The following is a 27,891-nucleotide window of genomic DNA, read 5'->3' as shown; positions in this document are numbered from 1 at the left end:
GATTATATATTATAACTTCTTCCGATCGATTTTCTTCTCTTAACCGAAACCGAACCGAAAACCGAAAATTTTGGTTTGGTTCGGTTTGGAATTCTCGGTTCGGATAATATTCCCAGGCCGAGTAAGTACGTGTCCAAATATTCAATTTTTTGGGAAATTTTGGAGATTTTTGCGTATATTTTGTTGTTTTGGAATAAATTAAAGTAAAACGCTTGTGTATTGTTGTGGGAATTTTGGATAACTTTAAGTAATTTAAAAGATTTACGGACATATTATTTTTTAGTTTTTGAATATTGGGTAAACCCAAACCGAATCTGATCCGATCAAATTTGAATTGAAACGGACTCGAACTCGAATGTATCCAAATTTCTAAATTCGAAAACCCAAACTTGAAAAATCCGAACCTTAATCCGACTGACTACCCAAATGCCCATGCCTACTAACCATGATGGGTTAATACCCTCGGCATATCGGGTTTTCTTCCTTACCTTTGGATCCGTACGTAATGGTCTCGCACACAATGAGGATATCCAACCCCCTTCCATTGAGAGAGTTATCTCTCCTCTAAACTCTATTAATAAATATCCTAGACTAATTTCGGCTTAGACCCATAATTTGGCTCCTACTTATTTTTTGGAAATTGACTCTTTGTCCAGTCACACTACTCAACCTACCCTAAATTTCCCGATTATTCTAAACATATGAAGTTCTCCACTGAAGAAGAAATTCAACTATCTGGAAGCATCCAAAACAATAACATTACAGAAAAAAATAAAAGATCATGTATTGAGCTTGTAAATAAATTAGTTAATTAACTCAATGTAATTTCTTGATGATTTTAGCTTACATTATGTATGGTTCCAAGACTGAATTTTTTCTTATAAATTATTTGCATAATCACATATATAATTAGATATTATCTGATGGTACATACCTGACTTGTTTTACAACATACTTCTATAACACATATGTTTATGGTTATAGACAATTACAATTTCGACCAGGACCTCCATAAAAGAAATTAAGTCCCCATGTACTATCAAAGCCAGACCTAACATTGTAACAACTCTCTTTCGTCATATAAGAATAACCTCTCTCAGGTGGTCTTAGTTTATCATATTCATCAAGTATCTCAATATTCCTAAAATAGCTAGCTTTTTCATATCCTTTTTGGGCGAAACGTCCACTCCCCATTTTCGTTGTCGTGTGTCGTGAACCATCATTAAAATTTATAATTTCTCCTCCCCAATTAATATGAGTCGCACCATTTTTGAGATGGTTAAACAATATGGAAGGCCAATATCCTACAACTACGTTTTTATTGAATTTTAACCACCAATTCCCTGTATGAGGATCCTATAATAATGTAACATTCATTTTTAGTTTCAAGATATCATCCGATGGTAGTTTATGAAGTTATATGATGACAAATAGTCCTTAACTATATTAACCTTCCATATAGTTGTTGTAATATGATATTGTTGGCCATTCAAGGTGGAAACTTGTTTTATAGTAGCACCTACGATAAATGCTTTGTTAACAGGAACAAAACCGGTGATATCAAGATTGTAGCAGCCAGACTTATACCCATCGGCCTGTTTTCATGTTAGGAAACAACAAACAAGGAAAAATTTTCCCTAAATATAAGTACATAGTCGTGAAAAAAATATATAGAAAGAAAAAAAAAATATCAGTATAAACATTTGACTCACAGTCCAAAAAATAAAAATTCTAGGGTTATCGTCAGCATAAAGATCCGGATACACCTGATTTAAAAAATAGGATACCAAATAAATGAAAAAATTAAGAATATATGTATATAGTTATGAAAATATAGTTGAAAAATAATGTAATACCTGCCACCCAACTTCAATGCTGTTAACTTCTGAGACAGGGCCAGCCGTAACCCACATTTGTGCTAGGCTAAACTCTTTTTCGTTTGTATGTAAGGTCTCCACACGTTTATATCCGCTTTGGCTCCATGAAACTTTCCGTCTACTTTAACTACGGCATACTATAGATGTACATATACATATAATAAATTTAAGACATGCATATATATATGGATAAGGTACTAATAATAACTGCTTTTCAAATGCTTATTGAATTATATATGTACCTCATGAAGTTATGGATTGTCGTTCGATTTTTTTTTTCTTATATCTTTCAACCGATCTTCTTCGTAAAATATCTTCCCTACTCGTTCTTCTAATTTGGATACTGTTTTTGGGCATCTACCATTGATTGTCCAGAGTTGAGTCAACGTACTTTGATTTTTGGTGTTTGTAGATTCATTTTTTGATCCTTCTGGAAAAAAACTTGGTTGCATCTTAAAAAGAAATAACGTTAGAATAAATGAAGCTTATTAAAAATAATTAATGATAACACAGACATAGTAAGTTCAATAAATTTTTTTTTTGTCGGCTATCTCTTCTCATTGATTAACCCAACATGGGCTTATTACAACAGAGATTATAATGTGAATTTTCGGAGTCCAAACCCAAATACAAAGCCCAAACATAAACCCATATAAATAATACAGCAAATAGGAAATTAGGTTTAGAGTGGACACGTGGTAGATACGTGTTAAACGCAAGGGTGTGGTGGAAAAACAACCGACTCGACAGTCCCCACCGTCGTTCCACCGGAGCTAAAATCCGATCGAATCTGAAAATTTTCCGATGAGAGAATCATCTTTTTCGCCGCAAGATTCCAGAAGATTTCAGCATCTCACTCCGAATTTCACCAAAAACTTTTGCAGTTTTCTTCTGAGTATGAAGAAACAGAGGTTCATAAATCTTCAGATCCGTTAACTCTGGAAGACGCGAGAAGATGAGATTGCCAAATTAGTCGCAAAACTTCGCTCTCCTAATTTGTTCTTCACCAGCCACGAATTCCTTCCAACACGATTCACAAACCAAAGGAGAAACCATCATCCAAAGCCGATAAAACGGCTACCAATATATGGTATGAGGATTTACTCTCCTTAAGAATAAGATCGAGCAATCAGAAGATCCAGAAACTCCGATCCACTTCTCAGCTTTTGCCTCTTCAACTGGTAAAAGAGGTTTAATGAGATCTGCAAAAGGAGAAAAAACGAAAAAAACTAAAAAAGATAGCCACAAAAGCTAAATACAGCTCGCACCTAGGCGAGAAAGAGAAACCGGACTTAGCCGGTGACAAAAAACCCACGAACAAAGTCGCCGGAAAATATAGAACAGAGCTTTCTCTCTCTGAAAGGTTTTAGAGAGAGAAGAGAGAAAAAGCTTTTGGTAACTTTAGTTAGTTCAATAATTTAAAATGGTGTTATATTAGTTTTTTTATAATAATAATTCAATAATTCAATAATTTAAGATGGTGTTATATAAGTATTTATTGAATGTTTATAAGTAGTACCAAGTGATTGTTTTGGAAATAGCAACACTATGGGTGCAAATGGTTGCACAGTTGAAAATGTTGAAGGAATTGGAAAAAATTATTCAGCCAAGTTTCACCATTTGAATGGAAGAGGTTGAAGAAGTTGGAAAAAACTATTCAACTCATTCAACTTAAAAAGTTGAAAAAATTAACTAATCCTACAGCAAAAATGTTCAACTTGTTCAACCACTATTTTGGAGATGAATGAGTTGAATATTTTCCAACGCAATTTTGTTCAACTCATTTTTTCAAATTTAAGCAACCATTTGCAGCCTATATATAGAAGATCTTGAATTCTATGTTAAAAAAAAATTATTAAAGAGAAAAGATTAAGTAAATTTTATGAACCTGAATGGTGTAGTTTTTAAGTAAATGATGATCATAAATTGGATGATTTTTCATATGAACACAATCTATTATATCTTCGTCTGGACTCTACAAAAAAAAAAAAATAATAATAATAATACACCTTTAACTACAATTTAAAAATGAGCATAGTTAGATGTAATCATTCTCCGTGAAATCCCACAATTTTTATGTTTTACTTTGATAGATTTAAGATAAGGTTTGTTGATTGTTTTCAAGAGTTGATCTATTTCATCATCACGAGTATTGGAAAATTTGCTTCTTGTGATGATCACTGCTATGATTAGAATGTTGAACACAAAATTTGCTATTATCTGAGTGATCATGACTAAAAACACACAAAAATATTTTGATACGTTTTGAAGAGTTTATTCTACTATCTATACAGCTGGTATTGCTCTAGATAATCGAGCAGAGATTCTCCAGCAGTTCCCATTCGCTTCTAGCCTCTTATCAGTCCGATACTTTGGTCTTCCCCTTCTAACAAAGAGAATGACTGCAGAGGATTTCCTTCCTCTCACGGAGAAAATTCGTTCACAAATTAGCTCATGGACTGCACGGTCTCTCTCCTTCGCAGGGAGACTGCAACTCATTCGTTCTGTCCTCTTCAGCACAATAAATTTTTGGCTCTCTGCTTTTCGACTACCTAAAGGGTGTATTGCAGAAGTCAACAGGTTATGTTCTGCGTTTTTGTGGTCCGGTCCGTCTTTGAACTAAAAAAAGGTTAAGGTCGCCTGGTCAGATGTTTGCTTGCCAAAAAGTGAAGGTGGTCTAGGTCTTCGCTCCATAGAGGAGGCAAACAAAGTCAGTATGCTCAAGCTGATATGGAGGTTACTCTCTGCAAAAGATTCCTTATGGGTGAATTGGGTTAAGCGACATCTCATTCGCACGGGTTCATTGTGGTCGGAAAAAGGACATGCTTACTCAGGTTGTTGGATTTGGAGGAAGCTTCATATATACAGAAACATAGCAAAGCAGTTCCATCGGGTAGAGGTGCGGAATGGAAGATCCACCTCCTTCTGGTTTGACGTTTGGAGCCCTCTCGGCTGCTTATATAATAAACTTGCTGACAGGGGTCCTATCGATTTTGGAATCCCCCTAAATGGTACGGTAGTTGAAGCTATGGACAGCACCAGGAGAAGGTCTCACAGAAAACCTCTGCTCAATCTTGTGGAAGAGGAGATACGGAAGTGTCAAAATTTACGTGTTCAGGGAGAACAAGATGTGGTTCTCTGGAAAGGGGAAAATGACAACTTTCGCAGCAAATTTCTGACTAAGGCTACCTGATCTCAAATCCGTGAAGTAAAACCAGTAATGGAGAGTCACAAAGCCATATGGTTTCCTTTTGTGACACCAAAATTTGCCTTCATCACCTGGTTAGTGGTGAAAAACAGAATCTCAACAGGGGAGAGAATGCAGGCTTGGAATGCAAATACTGATGTGAGCTGTGTCTTCTGTCGACACCCACTGGAAACAAGAGAGCATTTATTCTTCTAATGCCCTTATTCTCAAAAGGTGTGGAAAGAGCTAGCTGAAGGTCTTCTCAGAGACAAATATGTATCAACCTATTCGGATGTTATCTCATTACTACTGGGAAACTTGTTAGATAAGGCAACAAAGTTCCTATTGGAATATACTTTACAGAACACGATCCATTCCTTGTGGAGAGAGCGAAACACAAGACGACATGGAGACACTCCAGCTCCGGAGGTAAAGCTCATCAAACTGATCGATCAGAATGTTCGGAATCGCCTTCTCACCATCGGTGGAGGATACCTTCTTCAGCCCTGGTTTGCTGCAAGACTCCTTTGAGACTATTGTTTACACTAGTTTCTACTTGTATTTACTTTTGAAAAGTATCACAAAGGCCATGTAAAACGTTTTTTCTTCTTCTTCTTTTGAATATAATTTAACATTTCTTCAAAAAAAAAAAAAGAGTTTATTCTTGTTTGGGTCAATCCTTTTTATACATAGTATGAAATGTTTATCATAAAATATAGAGCCTTGTGATTTGTTCTAGAGTTGAGTCACTACATGAATCTATACATATTTATTGCATATTATTGAAAAGAGGCCTATAGAAAGTTCATGCAAAAGAAAATGCAACAAATCTATGCAATAAAAGTTGATACTTAGATTTTCTTATAAATAAAGTATACATGTATTAAAATAGATTAATTCATTATTTCATTTTGGACATATATACAAAATACAATTAATTTAGTCATAGCTTTTAATGTTATCACAAACAATTAAATGACAATCGTATATTCAAAAGCAAAAAAGCAACTAAATAAACAATCTTAACGAAATCATATTTAGATTTGAATTTCATTAGTTTACGGTTATTGTCGATTAAACTAAAATCTAAATATTTTGTATTCGTAAACTAATGATTTATGACAATAACCATACATAATTGAAATCAACCAGGAGGACTCTTTGAATCGAAAGCATCAAATCTCAATCAGGATTTCTCAGCGTTAGTTCAGGAATTTCAGTTGAAGAATGATCACAACAACATGTATTAATTTGCAAAAACCTTATGTATTTGTTTAAGAACATCTCTTTTTCCTGTAAGAATCTTATGTGTTGTTCTTATATCTTAATTCAACCAATCTTGTCTATTATTTTCGAAATATACACATTGTTTAGTCCTTTCTTACTAGAAACTGTGATGACTAATGAAGTTTTCATACACGTATACTTTATTTATATTTTGCATAACGCATGACATGCAAGTATCTAACATCCCCTGTTTCAGTGATTCATAGTGATCAATATATGTTTATAATCTACTAATAGTAACAATAACCTAGACAACTTATGCTGACTACTAGTAATTGCAAGCTTCACACTCATATTAGAGGTGACTCTTTATACTGATATTATGTCATATGTGGATGCTTTGCTCCCTTCCATTAAGTCTGCAGAAGCTTCCCACTCCTCTTGACCTCTGTCTCCTGATGGTTCCATTATTTTCCACACTTCCACTGTTTGATGCTGTTCACATCATCAGCGATAAGGAGAACTTTCCGGTGTTTACGCCTGCTTCGGTAGTTTCAAGCCCGTCGTGATCTGAACTCGTTATTACCGTTGGATCTTCTTCCCCTTCGAACTTAAGAATCTTGTCTTTAATGTTTTCAACATTATCTAGGAAAATACATGTTTGAAATTTGACAAATATCTCGGCATAAGTTTGAGTATCCAAGCTATCTAGCTTCTCTCAAGATTTATCATATATGTGTCCAAGCTATGTTTTTAATTTTAACGAGAGTAGACTACTTCAGACATCTAGTCTACCGAATCTCTCCACCATCCCTAACAGTTAATTACATTCTGACAACTCAAGTTGAAGCAATCACCTCAATGGTGAAGTAGTACAATTTTTGTGAAGCTGTTTCTATCTTTTAGTATGAGTAGATGCTAAAACAGATGCATTATTTGTTTATTACCTTAATTTTTTTTTATGAATATGAACATTTTGTTTAGTTTATATACTGTATGTTGTTCTTAGTATTCAGCTAAACAAATAAAGCTCAATGTAATACCAATCTGCTCTATTCCTGACATTTCTCTACGCATAATCAACCCAAACACGCAAAAAAAAAAAAAAAAAAACTCATTCTTCTTCCTATTTTGCTATTCATTAATCAGTCCCACAAAACCATAAAATTGGTCTATCTAGGTTAGATTTGAGTTATCACAAAGTCTACAAGTTCAAATAGTACAACTTGTAAGAACCGAAATAGAATTGCACTATTTGAAACCTCAAGCATCACATCACATCACATCACATCACACAAACAAAAATTTGAAAGCCAAACTGTGTGGAGGAAGAGACTCTTAAGCAGGGGAAGACAAACTTTCCTCAAAGGAGCCTTACGAAGACAAAGTTATGTTCCTAAAGAGAGCTTGACCAAGTTCGGGTGGTGGCTTGTGCATCAAAGGCATATTGATGTGAAGATCAAGTTCGGAAAGGCCATGTTCCAATGCCTTTGATATCCATCTGCGAGTAAGAGCCATGCGGTGAACATCATCATGTTGATATTTTAGTGAAAATTTCTTCAAGGAATTGTTGTTGCAACATGAAAGTGTTTTATCCACGACATCTCTGAAGCTATCAAATGCGTCTTCACTGTGTGTCTCGGGATAGAGTAAATCAGAGTCGTCAAAATATAAGGATGAGCAGAGAAGATTCATGATTGGGAACAGAGTCCTCCATCTTTTGGGGAGAATTGAGGTAGAAGCAGCTCGTTTAGTAGAAAGAAACGACAAGATATGAGCAATTATCTCATCTGGCCCCTTGCCAGCATTTTCCTGAGGTGTGATGTGGGTAATGGCCAGCAGGTAAGCTTCTGGTTCGACAATTGGACTCCGTTTGGTCAACTTATCCATTTTCTGGGGTCCTGAGGGCCGTCTCAGACCGGAATACCATTAAATGGGAGTGTGGCACTTGCATGCTCTTCAAATGGCTGGCTTATACGCCCAGCAAGATCGCCTCAAGCTTAATTGCTCCAAATTCACCTTACAACAATTCAATCCCCAGCTCTAAACACTGAACAAGATTAATTCCTCTGGTGCACTCAAGGAGACACTCGTGGCAGCTTAAGCACTAAAAGAACCTGGGAAGCACTAAGGGAGAGACATGACCCGCTAACTTGGACAAAGCATGTTTGGTACAAGGGAGCTATACTAAGACATGCTTTCATGATGTGGCTAACACACCTCAACCGTCTACCCACAAGAACTAGGCTGGCAAGCTGGGGAATGCAAATCAAAACTACCTGCTGCATCTGTGGACTTTACCCTGAGACTCGCGAACATCTATTCATCAACTGCGAGTACAGCGAAGAGATTTGGTTGCAGGCAAAAACGCGACTAGGATACAATCATTTTGTCTTCCATACCTGGGAAGCATTTGCGTCCTGGCTTGATAATCCTAATACTTCTTCCCAGCTATCCCTGCGGAGACTGGTGGCTCAAGCAGTAATTAATCTATACTATCTGGCTGGAAAGGAACAATCGACTTCACAATAACATCATGACTCCAACCCATATTTTGTTCAAGATGCTGGACAGGCAGATTAGGGACGCAATCCTAGCAAAGACTCACCGGAAAAATTTTAAACATCTCATGCGCGACTGGTTAAGATATCTCTAGTGATCACTACACTGTGTTAGCACATTCTAAGATAGCCCTTGTTTTTTTTTTTCTTTTTTTGAGCAAGTTCCATCTTCCGGTATCCTAGGTATTGTCTTTTTTACAATATATTTTCATTAATGAAAATTCACAAATTTTCAAAAAAAAAAAAAGTATCTCATCAGGAAGAGAGCTGATTGAATCTACGAAGGCAAATAATAATGATACCTTTTTGCCTTTGATCTCCATAACAAAATTGCATGGCGAAGACGGTATCAATTTACGGTTCTCAAAGTAATTCAACAACGGCAAGAAGGCGAAGATGGTAACAATTAATGAATTAGGGTTCACAAAAGTCAAAAATTAAAATGGACCAAACTTTATTTTGATTATGTTGCATGATTTATTTGCCACTCGTTGTCATTTCGTATACCATATATATAAAATTACTAATTTGAAATAGTTTAATAATTCGACAGAAAACCTTTATATTATAATGGTCAGAACTCAGAAGATATATCATGAGATGAGATGCTTGGCCCCCGTGCGCGAGATTGAAGGACTTTTAAAACCGTTTTAATTTCACTGATTAAAATTTTAGACGAACTAAAAACTCTTTTAGAGATACTATTGGACAGATGTTTTAACGGATTTTAAAGTTTAATTGGTTTTCAAAAGTATTTAATGTGGATTTGAAAGGATTACTGGTTGACTTTATTATGGGGCTATTGGTTGTTTTCTTTACTAATAGCTTCAATATTTATATAGTTTAGCCTTTTTTAATATATAATTCTATTATATTTGTATCCTATACTTTCAGAATATTTATTATTTTTCAATTATTTCATAATGTACAATTTAAATTTTAAAATTTAACTGAAATTTTTTATTATCTTAAGATTTTTAAATAAGTATTTTCCACTACATTAAGTGGGTCTGAATCCTAGTTTAAATAAAAGAATTATCAGAAAGTAAGGTATTACTGTTTTAACTCAGTAGCAAAATCTAATATACATATTTAATAAAGTGGCATATGTTTTCATGATATGAGCTCCTTATAAGATCATTCCGTTCAAAGGAAAAGTTTTTATATAACCGTGGGATACTAATACCAAAAAAAAAAACAAATCAAATGAAAAGGGTCGAGAGTAAAAGACTAATAGAAACACATTATTTTTATTTAAAAGATAGGAAGTAGAAGGCATATACAATCTATAGATCGACAACCTTCTACGCACTTTTTGTCACATACACGACAATTATTGTCACATACACAAATGAGCATGAGAGTTTTAACATTTTTGTCACATACACGACAATTATTGAAAACATAAAAACAACACTGTGAAAGATGACCACCCTTCACCTCCAGATATATGGATGGGTGGAGTTGTCTAGGCAGTTTCAACTGCATTCATCGAGTCTTTGGTGCAGACTGTAGAACATGCGTTGGCACATTTTTCAACCGTTCCATTCACAATTTCACTTGCATCTAATTATCACGACATAATATGAACGGGTATTATATATATTATCAAATATTAAAAAAAAAATTGAGACTGATGATATATATGAGTATGGGAAGTTTGCTTTACCAGAGTTCTGAATAGTAGTTAAAACACCGCAAACAGAGGATACACATCCAACCTTGCAGTATTCAGTGACAGCATCACCTTGAAACAAAATTTCAAACACATCAAGAAAATAAAATCTTGATCCGTTATATTACAGATAATGTACATAATAAATTACAATATTGATCAATTTACCTGTGTTTTCGAGAATGTCATGCATATATCCAGGAGGACATTTCGTCCCACCAATGTTTTTGCAGCCACTGAGACTTGCACATATTGGCCTGGGACTTCCAGCAAAGCGACAAGTGTTATAAATATTTCTAGCAGTGGTGGACGGACAGCAGCTCTTTGCGTCAACTTGAATTTGCGCCATGAATAGACTCATTAGGAGCACACTTAGAATCAAAGTTTTGCCTTCCATCTTTTGATTGATTAGTTGTTTGATTACAAAATGTATGTTGAGAGTTATAAGCTTGTATTGATGAAATGGTGATGAAACAAGGCTAGCTTAAATACTAGTTGGTCTGCAATTTGCAACCACAAAAGTTGTTTGATACCTAAATATCCCATGCTCTACACACACTCTGTACACGCTGCGTGGACCACCCTTATCTCAATTGCTACCTTCACTTCCGGGAACTACATTCATCTCTTTCTTTTTTTTTTCCTTTTTTGGTTAATAGGAACAAAAGGAAAACTCTTAAAATTTTGTTTTTTCTTAATAATTGAATTTGGCTGCTTACTGTTCTTTTTACAATTCACTACTCCGTGTTAATTTTGCTGGTTATATTTATTTTGTCCGTGCTAACCGTATGTACGTTCTTATAATTTGGCTTATAAGATTTGGATGGTGAATGTTCGTGCTAAGCTCTTAGAATTTGCTGTCAACGACATGACGTCCAAAGTTTATGAGGCGGTGAATCGTTTTTCTCATATCTTTATCAAAGAAAAGAAGAATTAGTTTGTACTGGATGGCATAAACTCTGTACTTGAATTAGTTTGTACCTTCATTACATGCTCTACACACACACTCTTACACGCTGCGTGGACCACCCTTATCTCCATTGCTACCTTCACTCCCAGGAAACTACATTCTTCTCTTTCTTTTTTTTTTTTTTTCCATTTTTTGTTAATAGGAACAAAAGAAAAACTCTTAAAATTTTGTGTTTCTTAATAATTGAATTTGGATGCTTAATGTTCTTTTTACAATTCACTACTCCGTGTTAATTTTGCTGGTTATAATTATTTTGTCCGTTACGTTCTAACCGTAATTTATTATGTACGTTCTTATAATTTGGTTTATAAGATGTGGATGGTGAATGTTCGTGCTAAGCTCTTAGAATTTGCTGTCAGTGACATGCCGTCTAAAGTTTATGAGGCGGTGAATCTTTTTTATCATAGCTTTATCAAAGAAAAGAAGAATTATTTGGTACTTGGATGGCATAAACTCTTGGGTAAGTATGTTTTTTTTTTTAAAAAGATAAACCTCTAAACTGAGTAGTGATGGGTTAAATACATTTAAAAATTCTATTAACTTTGGATAAAAGATATTTCTCATTAATGAATCAGAAAGTATACAAAGAGTATTTATACTCTATACAATAAGTGTAGTTAGTTAGAAAGCTAAAGGAGACTTCTCTATACTAATACACTATAATAAACCTTATACAATAATAATTCAATATACCCCCTCAAGTCGATAATTCTTGTGTAGAATAGAGACTTGAAACAGATAACCGTTGGAGTAAATGATGAAAAGGTCTAGGGTGCAGTGGCTTCGTAAGTATATCAGCCAACTAATTCTCTGAGCTCAAATGAAAAAGCTTAAGAAAACCACTCTTAACCTGATCTCTTGTCAAATGACAATCTATTTCTACATGCTTCGTCCGTTCGTGGAAAACGTCATTGCTTGCTATATGAATAGCTGATTTGTTGTCACAAAACAGCTTCACCTGAGTTACCGGTGTGATGCGCAAGTCTCGTAAAATTTGTTGAAACCAGAGTAATTCCTTCGTTGTTTGCGCCATACTCCGATACTCAGCTTCTGTGCTACTTGAACTCACTATATCCTGCTTCTTCGACTTCCAAGATATAAGCGAAGTACCAAGAAAGATGCACATACCAGTGATTGACCTCCGTGAGTCTTTGCAAGTTCTCCAGTCTGCATCAGCAAAGCCATTGAGACAAACCTCCAAAGAAGCAGAGTAGAAAAGTCCTTGTCCGGGGTTACTCTTCAAGTATTTGAGAACATTGCGAGCAGCCTATAGATGGATATCCGTAGGACATGAAAGAAACTGGCTCAACTTGTTGACTGCGAAGGTTATATCAGGTCTGGTGATGCAGAGATAAAGCAATCGTCCTATCAACTCTCGATAGGGTCGCTCATCAGATAAGAGAACTCATGTCTCCTTTGTAAGAACAACTTTGGGATCCATGGGAATATTATTAGGTTTGCAACCCAATAAGCCTGAATCTGCCAACAAATCAAGACAATATTTCCTTTGGCAGACTGATATGCCACTAGCATTTCTAGCTATTTCTAAGCCAAGGAAAACCTTTGCTGGGCCTAGATCCTTCGTCTTGAAAAGCTTAGCAGGACAAGACTTTACGGAGGCAACAGCCTGATCATCGTTGCTTGCTATCAAAATGTCGTCAACATAGACAATTAGAGCAATATAAGAGGTACCTTTCTCCTTAACAAAGAGTGTGTTGTCAGCATAGGACTGAGAAAAGCCATCATCCAGAAGAGCCTTGGAGAAGCATCGATATCATTGCCTTGAAGCCTGCTTTAAGCCGTATATAGACTTGTTTAGTTTGCAAACAGCATTCAGTGGTAAGACTCCAGAAGAAGGCGTATACCCCTGCGGTAGACTCATGTATATCTCCTCATCAAGCTCACTATGCAAAAAAGTAATTGTAACATCCATTTGAGTAAGACTCCAACCATTCTTAGCTGCCAAGTCTAAGATTAGTTTGACACTAGCAAGACGAGCCACATGTGAAAAAGTGTCAAAGTAATCGACCCCTTCCTGTTGAGTGTACCCTTTAGCAACTAGGCGAGCCTTATAACGCTCTATGGAACCATCCGCAAAGTATTTGATCGTGTAGACCCATTTACAGCCCACCACATTCTTACCAGGAGGCAATTCGACAACATTGAAAGTCTGGGTATGCTCCATGTTGTGCAACTCCACATTCATAGCCTCAGTCCACTTCTCTGATGCTATAGCTTGATAAAAGTTTTTGGGTTCTGTTTCGAGAGAAACAGATAGAATATAGGATCTATAGGGTGGTTTGATGTTAGAATAAGTGAGATAAGAAGAAAGAGGATAAGGAGTGATAAGCTTTTTGGTGGATGGTGAAGTAGATGTGGAAGATGTAGGAGAAGTAGAAGATGAAATGTGAAATAGAGAACAGTGATAGTCAGAGAGATAACCTGGTGCTCTAGAGGTTCGCCGTGGCCTGCCATTTGATGGTGAAATAGTGGTCGTCTCGGTAGTCACAGTCTCATTAACAGGCGAGTCACCAGTAGATGCATACGATGGAGATGCATGAGATGTGGATGAATTAGATGTAGGATTATGAAAATAGTCGATGCTATGAGGTATATCTAAAGGTAATACAGTCATGTCAAAAGGGTCAGTTGACCGGAAAACAGATTTATTTTCGATAAAGGGGAAAAAGTTTTCGTGAAACACAACATTGCGAGAAATAGAAATCAGATTATTATCTAGATGCAAGACCTTTTAACCTTTGTAGCCAAAAGAATACCCTAAAAAGACACATTTATCAGCTCGTGGACTAAACTTGTGGCGATCTTTAGAGAGGGTAGAAACATAGCAAAGACAGCCAAAAGTTCGTAAAAAAGAATAATCCGGTTTCTTGTTATTAAGAAGTTCATAAGGAGTGCGATTTTGTAATAAAGGAGAAGGTGTCCTATTAATAAGAAACACAGCAGTGAGGAGGCAATCTGTCCAGTATTCTAAAGGTATCCTAGATTGAAAAAGAAGAGCTTGAGCAACATTCAAAATATGTTGGTGTTTGCATTCAACAACAGAGTTCTGCTGAGGTGTATAAGCACATGAAAACTGATGTATCATACCATGCGTCTTAACTAGATCAGTAAAAGCAAGTTCCGGGACATTATCAGTCCTAATTTTCTTAATATTCGTTCCATATTGAGTAGAAACATGTTGTATAAAAGATGGAAAAACAGTAATGACATCATTTTTATTTCTTAAAAGATATACCCAAGTTGCTCTAGTACAGTCATCAACAATAGTAAGAAAATATCTAAAACCCTCTATAGACTCAACAGAGAAAGGACCCCAAACATCTAGATGGATCAAATCAAAAGGAGTAGAAGATAGATGATTATTTGAAATGAAAGGCAACCTTTTCTGCTTAGCTAGAGGACATACATCACATGGTGTATTACACTTAAGACTAGTAGAAGGTAATGTACCAGAAAGAAGCTTTAACTTGTCCGAGGATGGATGTCCAAGGCGTTGATGCCAAAGATGCCCATCAACTTCCAAGGATCCAGAGAAATGCGAAGATGCGGATGATGATGCAGTAGATGAAGACGTAAGAGCTGACGATGATTGAAGATGGAGAATGTAAAGATTATGCAACATGAACCCTTTACCAATCATCAAGCCCTGAATAGACTCCTGAAGATAACATGAATCAGGATAAAAATGAGCAGAGCCTTGGTTATGTTGTAAAAGACTACTAATAGAAATGAGATTGAACTTAAAAGATGGGACATGAAGAACATTATGCAAGATGAGTGTTTTTGTCAACTGTACAGTTCCACAATGTGTCATTTGGTAATGAGACTGTAACTCCAATGAGGAATGTCAAGTCAGAGCAAACATGACTAGTTGCTCCAGTGTCTATAATTCAACTACCATGAGGAATGTGTTTGGACAGAGAAGATAAACATTGATGCTGAAAAGTAAGGCGGTTGTTCTCAAAACGAAGAGAGAAAGATGGAAAAATAGAAGGAAATGCGAAAGAAGAATTACCAGAAGAAGATTGTATAGCCATAGCACCATGATCGGTGATAGATGAGACTTGAGAAGATGAAGCTGGACTCTCTGAAGGTTTAACCTGAGCATGCAGTTGCTGAAGAAGAGCCTGTATCTGATCACCAGTGAGAGTGGTAACATCAAGATTGACATTCAATTGTGATGGAACTTGTTGTTGTGGATAAGGCGAAGGCTGCTCAGTGATGATGTTAGCAACAGCATGTGTCTGAGGACGAAGATGATTAGAAGATTGTCCTCGAGATTGAGTCGCCGGAGCAGCAGGATGTTGAGAAGCTGGATAGCTAGCAAATGTGCTCTTAAAGCCTGGTATATAACCTGGTGGATAACCATGCAACTTAAAACATTTCTGCACCATATGTCCAGTTTGACCACAGTGAGTACATACAGGCCGAGAACCCTTAGGTCGATAGTTATTTTGAACCGTAGCATAGGCAACATTGTCATACGGTCCTTGATAAGAAGCATTCTCTTGAATGGGAGCCGAGGGAGCCAAGGTCTGAAAGATCATGTTAGCAGGCTTTGGTTTAACAGTCTTTTGTCGTTCATCAGATGTGACCATATTAAAAGCTTCCTCAATACTTGGAATCGGCTTCAACATCAGAATATGTCGACGAGTAGAATCATACGACTCATTAAGCCCCATCAAGAACTTAGTCACTCTACTTCGTTCTTGAAGTTTCTCCCACAAAGCAGCTGCATTGCACTCACACTTCCCACACGTACACACTGGCAGTTCTACATAGTTCTTATACTCTTCCCATAATAAAGTCACCAATAGAGTATAGTAAGAAGTAACATCTAGCGATCCTTGCTGAATCGAATTCAACTTCTGCTCTATTTCAAAGACCCTCGGAGCATCATCTTGTTTAAAGCAAGACATTAGATTCTTCCAAATACCTTCTGCGGTAGAGATAAACAATAGGCTCGCTCCAATTTTTTTATCAACTGAGTTAATGATCCAAGTTGAAACAATATCATTGCAACGCGACCAAGAACCAAAATCACGATGATCATCAGGAAGTTTCTTGATCGTTCCATCTATAAAACCTAGTTTGTTCCGAACATTAAGAGCAACTAGAACTGACCTTTGCCAAGAGTAGAAATCAGCTCCAGACGTGAGACGATCGGATACGATACTCATCCCCGCATGATCTGAGCTGTGTAGAGAGAAAGGATTCTCTTAATGATCTATTATAGTCGCTGGAGCTTGATTCGCAACCGGAGGCATGATTCGAATTAGAGATTAGATCGTGCGATAGGAAGCAACAACCCAAACCTAATCAAGCGAGAACAACCCAATCAAACCAATTAAGACTCGGGTAAGCAAATACGAACAGAGAACGAGAACGATTCCAACAAGATTCGCAACAAAAGAGGAGAGAATGTGAAGATTTGAGGCGCTCATCGAAAAAGAACAAGAAAATCTCCAACAAATCAAGTCGATTCAATGGGAGTACGAATGATCGGAGTTCAAACGAAGAAGAGAGAGAACAAATTGAAGAGAAGATCGAAAGCGAAGCTCAAAAACGGCATCAATGGAGTTCAAAAAAGTTTGTTACACGGAAGAGAGAATGAGAAATTTTATTTTGCTCTGATACCATATTAACTTTGGATAAAAGATATTTCTCATTAATGAATCAGAAAGTATACAAAGAGTATTTATACTCTATACAATAAGTGTAGTTAGTTAGGAAGCTAAAGGAGACTTCTCTATACTAATACACTATAATAAATCTTATACAATAATAACTCAATAAATTCTCCAATTGCTCTTGCACCGGGATTGTTCAACCTGGAATGTTGATGGCATGCCGCTCTAAGCATCTTTTACTTTTTAATGTAATCGTCTCACTTATAAAATATAAAAGACATTTTAGCAAAAAAATCGGTGGAAGAATCGAGTAGCATATGAGTAGATTGAAGAGGGACAGATAAGAGTGTAGTTTGCAGTGCCAGCCCGTCCATAAGGCAGCCAAAGCATTCGCTTTAGGCCACATCCTATATTCTAAATTTTTGTGTTGATTTTTTAAAAATTTCTCTTAGCAGAATGGTTATGTAGCCTCGAAATGCATCCAAGTTAGTGGGTTCTAACACTCAAATAGGCACTATTATTAATTTTTCTTTTGCTTTTTAAACTTCTATATTACATTATTTACAGTTCATAAATTTAGAAAACACTACGTATAAAAATTGCTTTAGGCCTCTATTTTCTTAGGACCGGCCCTGGTAGTTTGTTATCACGTGTTATGTATTTCTTTTGTATTTTAACCAACTCTTTGTAGTTATATATAGATGTACAAATCAAAGATTTTTTTTAACCAACTCTTTGTAGTTATATGTAGATATACAAATTAAAGACAAAAAATCCAAATCGTTTGCTAGGTGTTTCGATTTCATATTATGTAGGGACCAAATGAACGCTTGTTGCCTGATTTGTGTATTGAATTTTCTATTAAGGAAACAAAAAATTGTTGTATAATTTAATTGAACAAAAATAATGAAATGTGAAATAGTGAAAGAAATGGAATTGTGTTTATGTACTTTACCAACAGTTGACGATTCATTTATTTTTGCGACGCAATAGATTATAAGATTATTACTCTTTAAATCTGAAGAAACACAAGCTAAAGTAATCAGCTGACGACAAAAAAAAAAAAAAAGTAATCAGCTACGGTGTTAAGAGCGCTAAGCTTCATGTAAGTCACAAGGTCCAACCATATTACATTTATCTGCATATGACATACTATGATACCATTTTTTGGGGTAGGGCTGCTGAGAGAATTAATACGCAAATTGCTTAGTTTTTTGAACTGGACCGATTACGAAGTTGAGACAGACAAGCAGAGCAACCATTGCAGTCCAGATGGTAATGAGAACAATAGTTGAGGAATGAAGAAGATGACGGCCACCACACTGTTCAACCTCAGATCATTGGAGAAGCTACCATGTCCACTGCGATGCGATCAAGACACAATCTATGATTTGGTAGACACTTAGAAAATAGTATATCGCAAAACCAACAACCATTATAATAAACATTTTCTAATTTCGATGATGATAATGATTAATAAATGACAGCTTCTTACATTATGTATACCAAGAAAATGAATTTCATTCGTAATCCTGTTTTTCATGCATGCGTATTTTTTGTTAATTCACAACTCTAATTGATTATTAATTGAAAAATCCTTATTGTAATGTCATCTTCTTAAGTTGTTTATGAACACGATATAAGAATTGGAAGACAGTTTGAATTATATATCACGAAATTAAACCAACAACCAAAAATAGGTTGACCCAAAGGTAGGGTTTATGTGTTGTTTACCAGTCATGAACAAGCTAGAACAAAGCAAGAGGGATTCTTAACACATATTGTATTTGTTGCTCTCAATTGAACAGAGGACGCGCACCTGGGTCGATCGATTGTAAATTTAACAACAAAAGTTGTAATCTTAGAGAGGATATATCCATATATTTGTTGTGTAACTACTACATAAAACAATAAAACACAACGAACTTATTTTTCTACAGAATTTGATTGATGACACAATGCAATGCAATTCATTTTTTTTTTTGAAGGAAACAATATAAGTGATATCGAAATACTTAAAAACTAAAAAAAAATAATAATAAAAAATTGATATCATTGTTATTAGTATTACTAACTTTAGAATAATAACCAGGTGTGAATTATTAGGATTTAAGTTTTGAACCAAAAAAAAAAAAAAAAACATTTTTTGTGGTTGGGCATGTCCCTCTTGCTTTGTGGTGTAATTTTGGGATACTAGTGTTACAATATGGGTCAATTTTTGAGTAGTCATCAAAAGCCACTAAGCCAGTCCGACGTAGCAGTAGTAGATTAGAGTCATCACAAGGTAGTTCACAAAACGACGCAGTGCTTAGCTTCTCATTAGTGTCCATAAAACAAGCAATCAAATCCGCCTCTTCTATGGTTTATCAGCATCATCCTCTCTTTATAATTGGCTTCTCTTGGTTGTTCAGACAATATCACCATCTTAATCCTGCGAGTCTGTATTTTCTCGTGGTGATATAAGCAGCAAGCTTGTTAAGGAGACGTGCACAGACAATGGAGGAAAACGAAGATGAAAAAGTAGTGCTCGGTGTCTTGTTGGAGACGGGACGTCATTGAGGAGGAGGTGGCTTCATCAACGGTGAGGATTGTCGTCTCATGAGTCATTGGATCGATTCTCCCTTTAGTGTTCACCGCATGGTGAAGAAACAGAGTGTTTGTAAGACTTACAAGCTGTGTCTGAACATGTCTGAAGGTCTTCAACGAAGCGGGAAAATGTCAAGTGGCATCTGCCAGCAGAGCACATTGGAGACAGTGCAACACATCGAGTATGGAGATGGGAAGCATGGGCGAAAAAGGTGTCAGCCTAAAAAATGTTTGTTGGAAGCTATAAATGGGTTGTTAAAGTCAACATGATGATGGGGAACTTCTAAGAACCTACTGGATAAAGAGAGGTGCTGTGAAGGACATGAAGCATTGTAGGATTCGCTGGACAAAGAAGAGTATGGTGAAGATTGTTGAAGCCTATATAAGTGAAGAAAGTCATCTTATTAGGGTTAGCACTTTTAAGGGTAGAAAAGTGTGAGTCTAGAAAGCAAGAGAAAAATATATTGTTTGAGTGGTTTCGTTGGTGAGTGAATAAACGAGTGAGCATAGCTTTTGCTTTGCAGGTAAAGTTGGATAGATTAGGATCGTTTCAGTGGCAAATCACATGTTGTGGTGTTACATGAAACTAATCAAACAAACTTGTAAGATAGTTGTTCGAGGAATGTCTAATAAAGCTCAGTTTACTTATATCTTTAGTATTCTTGTATTAGTATGCAAGGTTCTAGTTATTTCACATGACTCTTACTCGCAGATGGATATCAAAGGCATTGGAACATGGCCTTTCCAATCTTGATCTTCGCATCAATATGCCTTTGATGCACAAGCCACCATCTCTTCTTACTAGCACCTCTGCTGAAGAGTCTCATGAGTCATTGGATCGATTCTTCCTTTAGCGAGTCTTTTCTTAAGACATGATTTCCAAACTTCCAATTCCAATGGTTCTTATGTCATGGTCTGTTCGGTTCGGTTTGGTATTTGCTTTAATATATTACTGCCCACCTTTGTATTTAATTATGTATCATCATCAATTTAAAAGAAAGGACAATATTTCTATAATAATGTAACGCTGCATAATTCTATTATTGGGTTTAGCATTTAATCACTTTACCTGTTTCCAAAAAGAGCATGGAACTTGATGATTTCGTTTTCCTCCGAGGAGTGAACTTGGTTCTTTTAGTCCCAGGCCTCTAATAATTCCGCCACCTTAATCTACAACGACTTCTTCCACATCTTTGCATGCTTTTTTTTTCTATGAATCTAGATAATAATAACGATCTATTTAAATGCCAATGAGATTTTTAGATTCTCATTGTACTTTTTGTTAAAAAATTGCGTCAGTTTATTGTAGAGTTATAGAGTTGTGTTCTTTCAATATATATTATTTACATTTTTTCATGATATAACTTTTCATTTAAGAACTAGCAATTGACCCGCGCTACACGCGGTAGTTAGCGTGTATTTTGGATTTTGTTTTGATTTTGGTTTGTTAGTTTTTTTTGTTGGATATTTTATATACAAATATGTTTTGCAGTAAGTATAATTTAGTATGCTGTTTTATCTATAATAACTTTAGATCATTTTCTGTATGTTGTTAGTTTTCCAGATTTTTCAAGTGACTGGTATAAATCTCTTAAACTCAAGAGAATCACTTTCTCTCTTCTGTGAAACTCTAAAGTATTATTTTATATTTAGTATATCATGGTAGATGGAATTAATTTAAATATATATATATATATATATATATGTATGAAATAGTTGGAAACTGAAATGAAAGAGATAAATACATAAGTTTTAAATAGAATTGCAGAAACTGAACCTTTGCATGCCATTTTCTATAATTGTTGAAAGGTTTTTTTCTTTATTATTATTACGTCTTCTGTTTCTGACATTTGAAAGTGAATGCGAACCATTAAATATAATTATAATTATCCAATATTAAAATAAAAATTTGTATAGATATCAAATTTATTTTATTAAGCGATATATACTTATCTATTTCTTTTAATATTTTCACAATTAATTCTTTTATTTTCTGATATACACTCATCATATTTACATCTACTCTTTTTTCACATTTCATTATCTCATATCACTTATTGCTGAGATTCACTTATAGGTACAGTGTTCGATTCCCTACAAAATAAAATGTGCGATTCACTTATTGCTGAGAGTCACTTATAGGTACACTCTCCTTTCAACGGAAGTCGCACACCTAGGCCATGAGTCCTCTCTTAATCACTTATTTACTCTATGCAAGTCAGCATCCTTCAGCATTACCTCTTCCCTACCCTTTATCGTCTACCCTCTCACTCTCTGTACCAGACTATACTGCCAATGGAGCTACCAATGTGGTCCATGTGGAATTCTAATATTCTTGGGAAAAATGCCATTTCAGATGGCTTAGGCTGGGATTTAGTCTATCAATCATTCAATTGCCTCATCTGGTACCTTAGCAATGTGAACTGTCACCAGGAGTAAACATATGTATGAGATTGTTCCAAACTGTAAGTGTTGGGGATATGGAACCAAGCTTGGGTTTCAACCAAAGTGGTATGTTTTGATGGAATTCATAAGCCTGATGCTAAAATGGAACTTGGAAATTTCATTGTACTTTGGAGAATTTAAGACAAAACTTCTCTTTAAGGACATGTTTTAATCATTCTAACAGAGCTGGGTTCATTCACAAGCTTGGAAGATGGTCAAAACTCAACGAAAACGGCGAGCTTTATCTTCCTGCCCCAACCCCATAGACCTCTGTGCATTTTCAATGCCTTCAGGATCTGCATCAACCACACCAACCGTTTTTAACTACATACCAGCACAATAGATCAAGGGTCATTGACGGGGTGAAGGTAGAAAAAGATTGTCATCACAACTTTTATCACACATGTACACGACAAGAAAAAATTTGACTAAAGAGATGGTATTTGGAAAATCATGCTCACCAAAGAACTGAGTGAAAATGCGGGTGAAGAAGCTCAAGTTGCGAGAGACGTTGAATCCCATGGCAGGAGGAAGAGGCTTCACCAAAGTGTCTATAGTGAATACTCTTTGCAGGAACTGTAATAGAGAGGCAGACTGTACAGCTTAGGAAATGGTTTTTGAAGTTACAAAATTTTCCAGTCTGAGGTTACAATCTAAAAAACGAAAAATCAAAGCTATCCAGCAAACCTATGAACACCCTGTAAATGCGTAAAATATGTTTTCTGAATGTAAAGATGGTTCGAGATGCATGCAGTGTGTCATGATCCAGATTCTATTAGAAACATACTCATTCATATATAAATAAGCAGAAAGGAATGAAAAAACCATTTGAAAAGAAGTAGCTCTAGAGTATCTCCCTAACCAAGATATAAGTAGTCTATACCTGATATGACCTTTAATAACAATAGAGAAGTTCACAAACCTGACCAAGCAACTATTCATAAACTCTCCAGCACTACCAAAGATAGTTTTTGTAACTAAAGTATGTCGCCAAGAAGAAGAAGGCTTACTACGAAACTACACAGTTTGGTTCCACTTAAGACCACAAGCTCTTAACATAATGCAACACATAAAAAATATGATGATCCTTTTAAAAAAATCTTACATTTAGAGATGTTAATTTGATATATGAGATTCTAACCAAGCTAGTATATGAACCATTTGCACTCAGTCCATTAAATTGAATTCGATACAATGTGTTCAAATCCGAAACTTTATGTAACAAAGAGAATTCAAAAATCCATTCTTTTCAGCTTCACATAAGGCTTAGACACAAAACTGTATCAAAGAGTTGCAGAAACATAAAGGATATATATTTTTCCAATTTCTCCAATACCCATTTCGTAAAATATGTGGGAAGATGTCACAGAGGCAAGGTCTCACTATTCACTACTAATTTCCCCCAAATTCCTAAAGGCAGATACAGAGAGGAGCAAATTCATTGTACGAAACCTAGAATTACAATTAATAGAGAGAGGGGGTTTAAGAGACCTGATAGTTGCGATTGAAGTTGTAACGAAGCTGAGGATTAATCTCAAGTAAATCATCATCATCATCGGCGAGACTACCTTTTTGGCACTGCGGCTAGGGACGTGCATCTTCGACATACCATCAGAATCCTTTGTGACCTTAAGCTTTGCGCCGCTAAACTTGTCAGAGTCACCATCGTCGTCGCCTCTCCACGGCGCTTTTGATAACAATTTCTTCTTTACTCAAGATTCATGAACCCGACGATTTGTTGGTCAAGTCGACCAAGTTTGAGGTCAGCGAAAGGAAGGAAAGCATAATTCATATTTTTGAAAATGGAATTATAAGTTGACAAAATGTAAATTGCAAGAGATTGCTATAAATAAGAGAAGGACTTACGAAGATTTAAGGAAGAAGTAGTGGTCTGCACATTAGATGCGAGAAGATGAAACAACATAATTAGCCGTTACCAACAAAAACGCCCCAATTGTAGCGAAATACATGGAAGGAACGGTGAAAGTGTAGAGGAGTGGAGGAATTGAATTTGAATAGTTTGTGTAGGAAGAGAAGATATTAAAACGACATAGCTCGCGAGTAAAGACAGGGGAAAATCGTCTGAAAGTGGAGCGTCCCCGACACCGACGACCAGAGACATTACGCCGACGAAATGCGTTAGTAGGTTTAGATGGATTTAGAAATGGACTGGGCCTTTAAACTTTAAAAAATTTTGGGATAAATCAAGTGGATCAAGTAATATGATTGTTTTATTAGGCTTAATAAAATCCGAAAATCCATAAAAATATTTAAGAGAAGGTGGATGAGGTGGCATCACCAGGAGTGAGTAAAGTGAACTTTATATATAATAGATTGTGTATATTTAAATTTTCATGTTGTCAAACCTTTGTTATTTTTTTTGTTAAAAGGCTTTCAATTATAAACATATAATGCCCAGTAGGCTATTTTCGGAGTAGACCCATACATATATCCTAGAGGGTCCAACTCATTTACATCAAACCGGACTAAACCGTTAAAAAAACAAAACTGGTCAGGTTACAGCTACCGGATTAAACCGGCTACACACGAAACCCTAATCTACAAAACAAAGAACTCGTTTTGTAGCCGCCGTCCATAATTGCGGATTCTCGACCGTCCATAATCTACAAACCTTTGTTCTTTGACACAAATATTTCGCTTAATGCTCAATTATATACTCTAACTACAAAATTTTGAATGACTATCGTAATCTAGATTTTTTTCTTTTTTTTTGTAGAAGAGAGAAATCATAGCCTCGCACAATTTATATAGTAATACACCCTCCCACAATTTATTAAGCAAAAATATTGAACGACCATTTTGCAGGCACGCATGTCTTGTAAGATCCTTTAAAATAATCGAGTTCATCGATTCCAGTCTAGAATGAAAAATATGAAAACATATCGGTAACGAAAACACATAGTTTACCGATTTATCTACTAGATGATTAGGCTTTCTATATACATAAGAAATATAAACAATTCATTTCTTAACTATATCATAAACGTAGTAGGAAGGACAACAGAAGAGATTCACTAATAATCTATGTCTTGAGAAAACCAACCAACTCAACCACCATCTCAGAGTCAATTTCTAACTCTAAGCGTCGAACTCATTTCTCCCTAAGCTATATACTCGTCTCTCCATTTCTTTCACTATTTCACATTTCATTTTTTTTTGTTGAGTTAAATTATCAAACAAAAATTATTTTCTTTTTCTTCATATAGAAAATAGTACAATACACAAATCAGGCAACAAGCATTCATGTGGTCCAGCAAAACGATTTCGATTTTTGTCTTTGATTTGTATATCTACATAACTACAAAGAGTTGGTTAAAAGAATTTTGGCTTTAATTTGTATATCTACATATAACTACAAAGAGTTGAATCTACCCATACGCTTCTCGATTCTTCCACTGATTTTTTGATAAAAATTCTGGTTTTATATTTATAAGTGAGCATGAAATAAAAGATGCTTAGAGCGGCATCAACATTCCAGGCTGAACAATCCCGGTACAACAAGAGCATGGACTAGCAATTAGAGAATTTATAAATGCATTTATCCCATCACTCACCTTAGCCTTTATCTTTTCTAAAACATACTTACCCAAGAGTTTATGCCATCCAAGTACAAACTAAATCTTCTTTGATAAAGAAACGATTCACCGCCTCATAAACTTTGGACGGCATGTCATTGACAGAAAATTCAAAGAGCTTATCACGAACATTCACCATCCAAATCTTATAAACTAAATTATAAGAACGTACATAATTTTAAGAGTTTACGGTTAGCACGGACAAAATAAATATAACCAGCAAAACTTACACAGAGTAGTGAATTGTAAAAGAACACTAAGCAGACAAATTAAATTATTAAGAAACACAAAATTTTAAGAGTTTTTCTTTTTTGTCCCTGTTAACCAAAAAAAAAGAGAAAGAGATGAATGTAGTTCCCGGGAGTGAAGGTAGCAATTGAGATAAGGGTGGTCCACGCAGCATGTACAGAGTGTGTGTAGAGCATGAGATATGAAGGTATCAAACAACTTTTGTGGTTGCAAATTGCCAAGCAACTAGTATTTAAGCTAGCCTTGTTTCATCACCATTTCATCAATACAAGCTTATAACTCTCAACATACATTTTGCAATCAAACAACTAATCAATCAAAAGATGGAAGGCAAAACTTTGGTTCTAAGTGTGCTCCTAATGAGTCTATTCATGGCACAAATTCAAGTTGACGCAAAGAGCTGCTGTCCGTCCACCACTGCTAGAAATATTTATAACACTTGCCGCTTTGCTGGAAGTCCCAGGCCAATATGTGCAAGTCTCAGTGGCTGCAAAAACATTGGTGGGACGAAATGTCCTCCGGGATATACGCATGACATTCTTGAAAACACCGGTAAATTGATCAATATTGTAATTTATTACGTAAATTATCTGTAACATGACGGATCAAGATTTTATTTTCTTGATGTGTTTTAAACTTTGTCTCAAGGTGATGCCGTCAGTGAATACTGCAAAATTGGGTGTGTATCCTCTGTGTGCAGTGCTTTAACCACTATTCAGAACTCTGGTAAAGCAAACTTCTGATACTTATATATATCATTATTATCAATTTTTAAAATAATCGATAAGAGAATATAATGTCCGTTCATATTATATCTCGATAATTAGATGCAAGTGAAGTCATGAATGGAGCGGTTGAACAATGTGCCAACACATGTTCTACAGTCTGCACCAGGGACTCGATGGATGCAGTTGAAACTGCCTAGACAACTATATCTATCCATGAAGATACCACGTACATCTGTAGGTGAAATGTGGTCATCCTTTATAATGTTGTTTTCATGTTATCAATAATTGTCGTGTATGTGACAAAAAAATTTAAGACTCTGATCGCACTCATTTCTGTATGTGTGTAAAAGGTTGACGATCTATAGATTGTATGCCTTCTACTTCCTATCTTTTAAATAATGAATAATGTGTTTGTAATAGTCTTCCACTCTTGACCATTTTCATTTGATTTGTTTTCTTTTTTGCATCCCATGGTTATATAGAAACTTTTCCTTTGAAAGGAATGACCTTACAAGGAGCTCATATAGTGAGAACTGAGAACATATGCCACTTTATTAAAAATGTATGTTACATTTGTCACCGAGTTAAAATAATAATACCTTATTTTTGCGGGGGAAATAATTCAAAAATCTTATAACAATAAAAAAATTAACTTCATATTTATAATTATACATTATGAAATAATGTTAAAATAATGAAACATTTTGAAAGTATAGGCTACAACTAAAATTTCAAAAATCTTATAACAATAAAAAAAATTAACTTCATATTTATAATTATACATTATGAAATAATTTTAAAATAAGGAAACATTTTGAAAGTATAGGCTACAATTAAAATTTTTTCCCTCGAACGGTTTCTTTTCAGCGATCCAACACAACTTTTCATAATCTTCACTGTTTCCGACCGGCGTCGGTTTTTCCAGCGTCGGTCGGCCCTCCCTACCCTCTAGACTTCCCATCTTTCTTTTTTGTTAAGTTTTTAGATAGTCAATAATGGTAAATCATTGTTTTCAAACTTACGTCTTTGGCCTCCTCACAATGATGGTGTTACATGGTCTAAGTCTGGTGGCTTCAATTCAGGCTTTGATCTTGTTGATGATTCCATTTTTGGATTGGGAAAAGCATCGAATCAACCAG

At 35.5% G+C, this 27,891-nt stretch overlaps 2 protein-coding genes and 3 pseudogenes across 3 annotated transcripts; 1 reads left to right on the top strand and 4 right to left on the bottom strand.

The window, feature by feature from the left end:
• Nucleotides 1-978: 978 nt before the first annotated feature.
• LOC104789264 (protein neprosin-like) lies at nt 979-4,109 on the bottom strand (annotated as a pseudogene).
• A 5,974-nt stretch (nt 4,110-10,083) lies between these two features.
• Nucleotides 10,084-11,038, bottom strand: LOC104786912 (putative thionin-2.4). Its single transcript, XM_010512387.3, has 3 exons — nt 10,696-11,038; nt 10,522-10,599; nt 10,084-10,418 (listed from the first exon to the last, which is right to left on the bottom strand). The coding sequence occupies exons 1-3, from the start codon at nt 10,922-10,924 to the stop codon at nt 10,321-10,323; spliced, it is 405 nt and encodes a 134-aa protein (XP_010510689.1). The 5' UTR covers nt 10,925-11,038; the 3' UTR covers nt 10,084-10,320.
• A 4,370-nt stretch (nt 11,039-15,408) lies between these two features.
• On the bottom strand, nt 15,409-16,785 carry LOC147943776 (uncharacterized; annotated as a pseudogene).
• A 5,492-nt stretch (nt 16,786-22,277) lies between these two features.
• On the bottom strand, nt 22,278-25,914 carry LOC104789262 (uncharacterized; annotated as a pseudogene). Its single transcript, XR_015598068.1, has 4 exons — nt 25,816-25,914; nt 23,671-23,885; nt 22,641-22,755; nt 22,278-22,475 (listed from the first exon to the last, which is right to left on the bottom strand). The product of XR_015598068.1 is annotated as an uncharacterized LOC104789262 (transcript).
• A 307-nt stretch (nt 25,915-26,221) lies between these two features.
• Nucleotides 26,222-27,171, top strand: LOC104786911 (putative thionin-2.4). Its single transcript, XM_010512386.3, has 3 exons — nt 26,222-26,576; nt 26,673-26,750; nt 26,852-27,171. Exons 1-3 carry the CDS (start codon nt 26,348-26,350, stop codon nt 26,947-26,949), a joined length of 405 nt encoding a protein of 134 aa, XP_010510688.1. The 5' UTR covers nt 26,222-26,347; the 3' UTR covers nt 26,950-27,171.
• The last annotated feature ends 720 nt before the right edge of the window (nt 27,172-27,891 follow it).

This window comes from Camelina sativa, chromosome 5, assembly GCF_030686135.1.
Source record: "Camelina sativa cultivar CO46 ecotype springtype chromosome 5, ASM3068613v1".
Classification (NCBI taxonomy): domain Eukaryota; kingdom Viridiplantae; phylum Streptophyta; class Magnoliopsida; order Brassicales; family Brassicaceae; genus Camelina; species Camelina sativa.
This window is presented reverse-complemented; position numbering and strand designations above follow the sequence as displayed.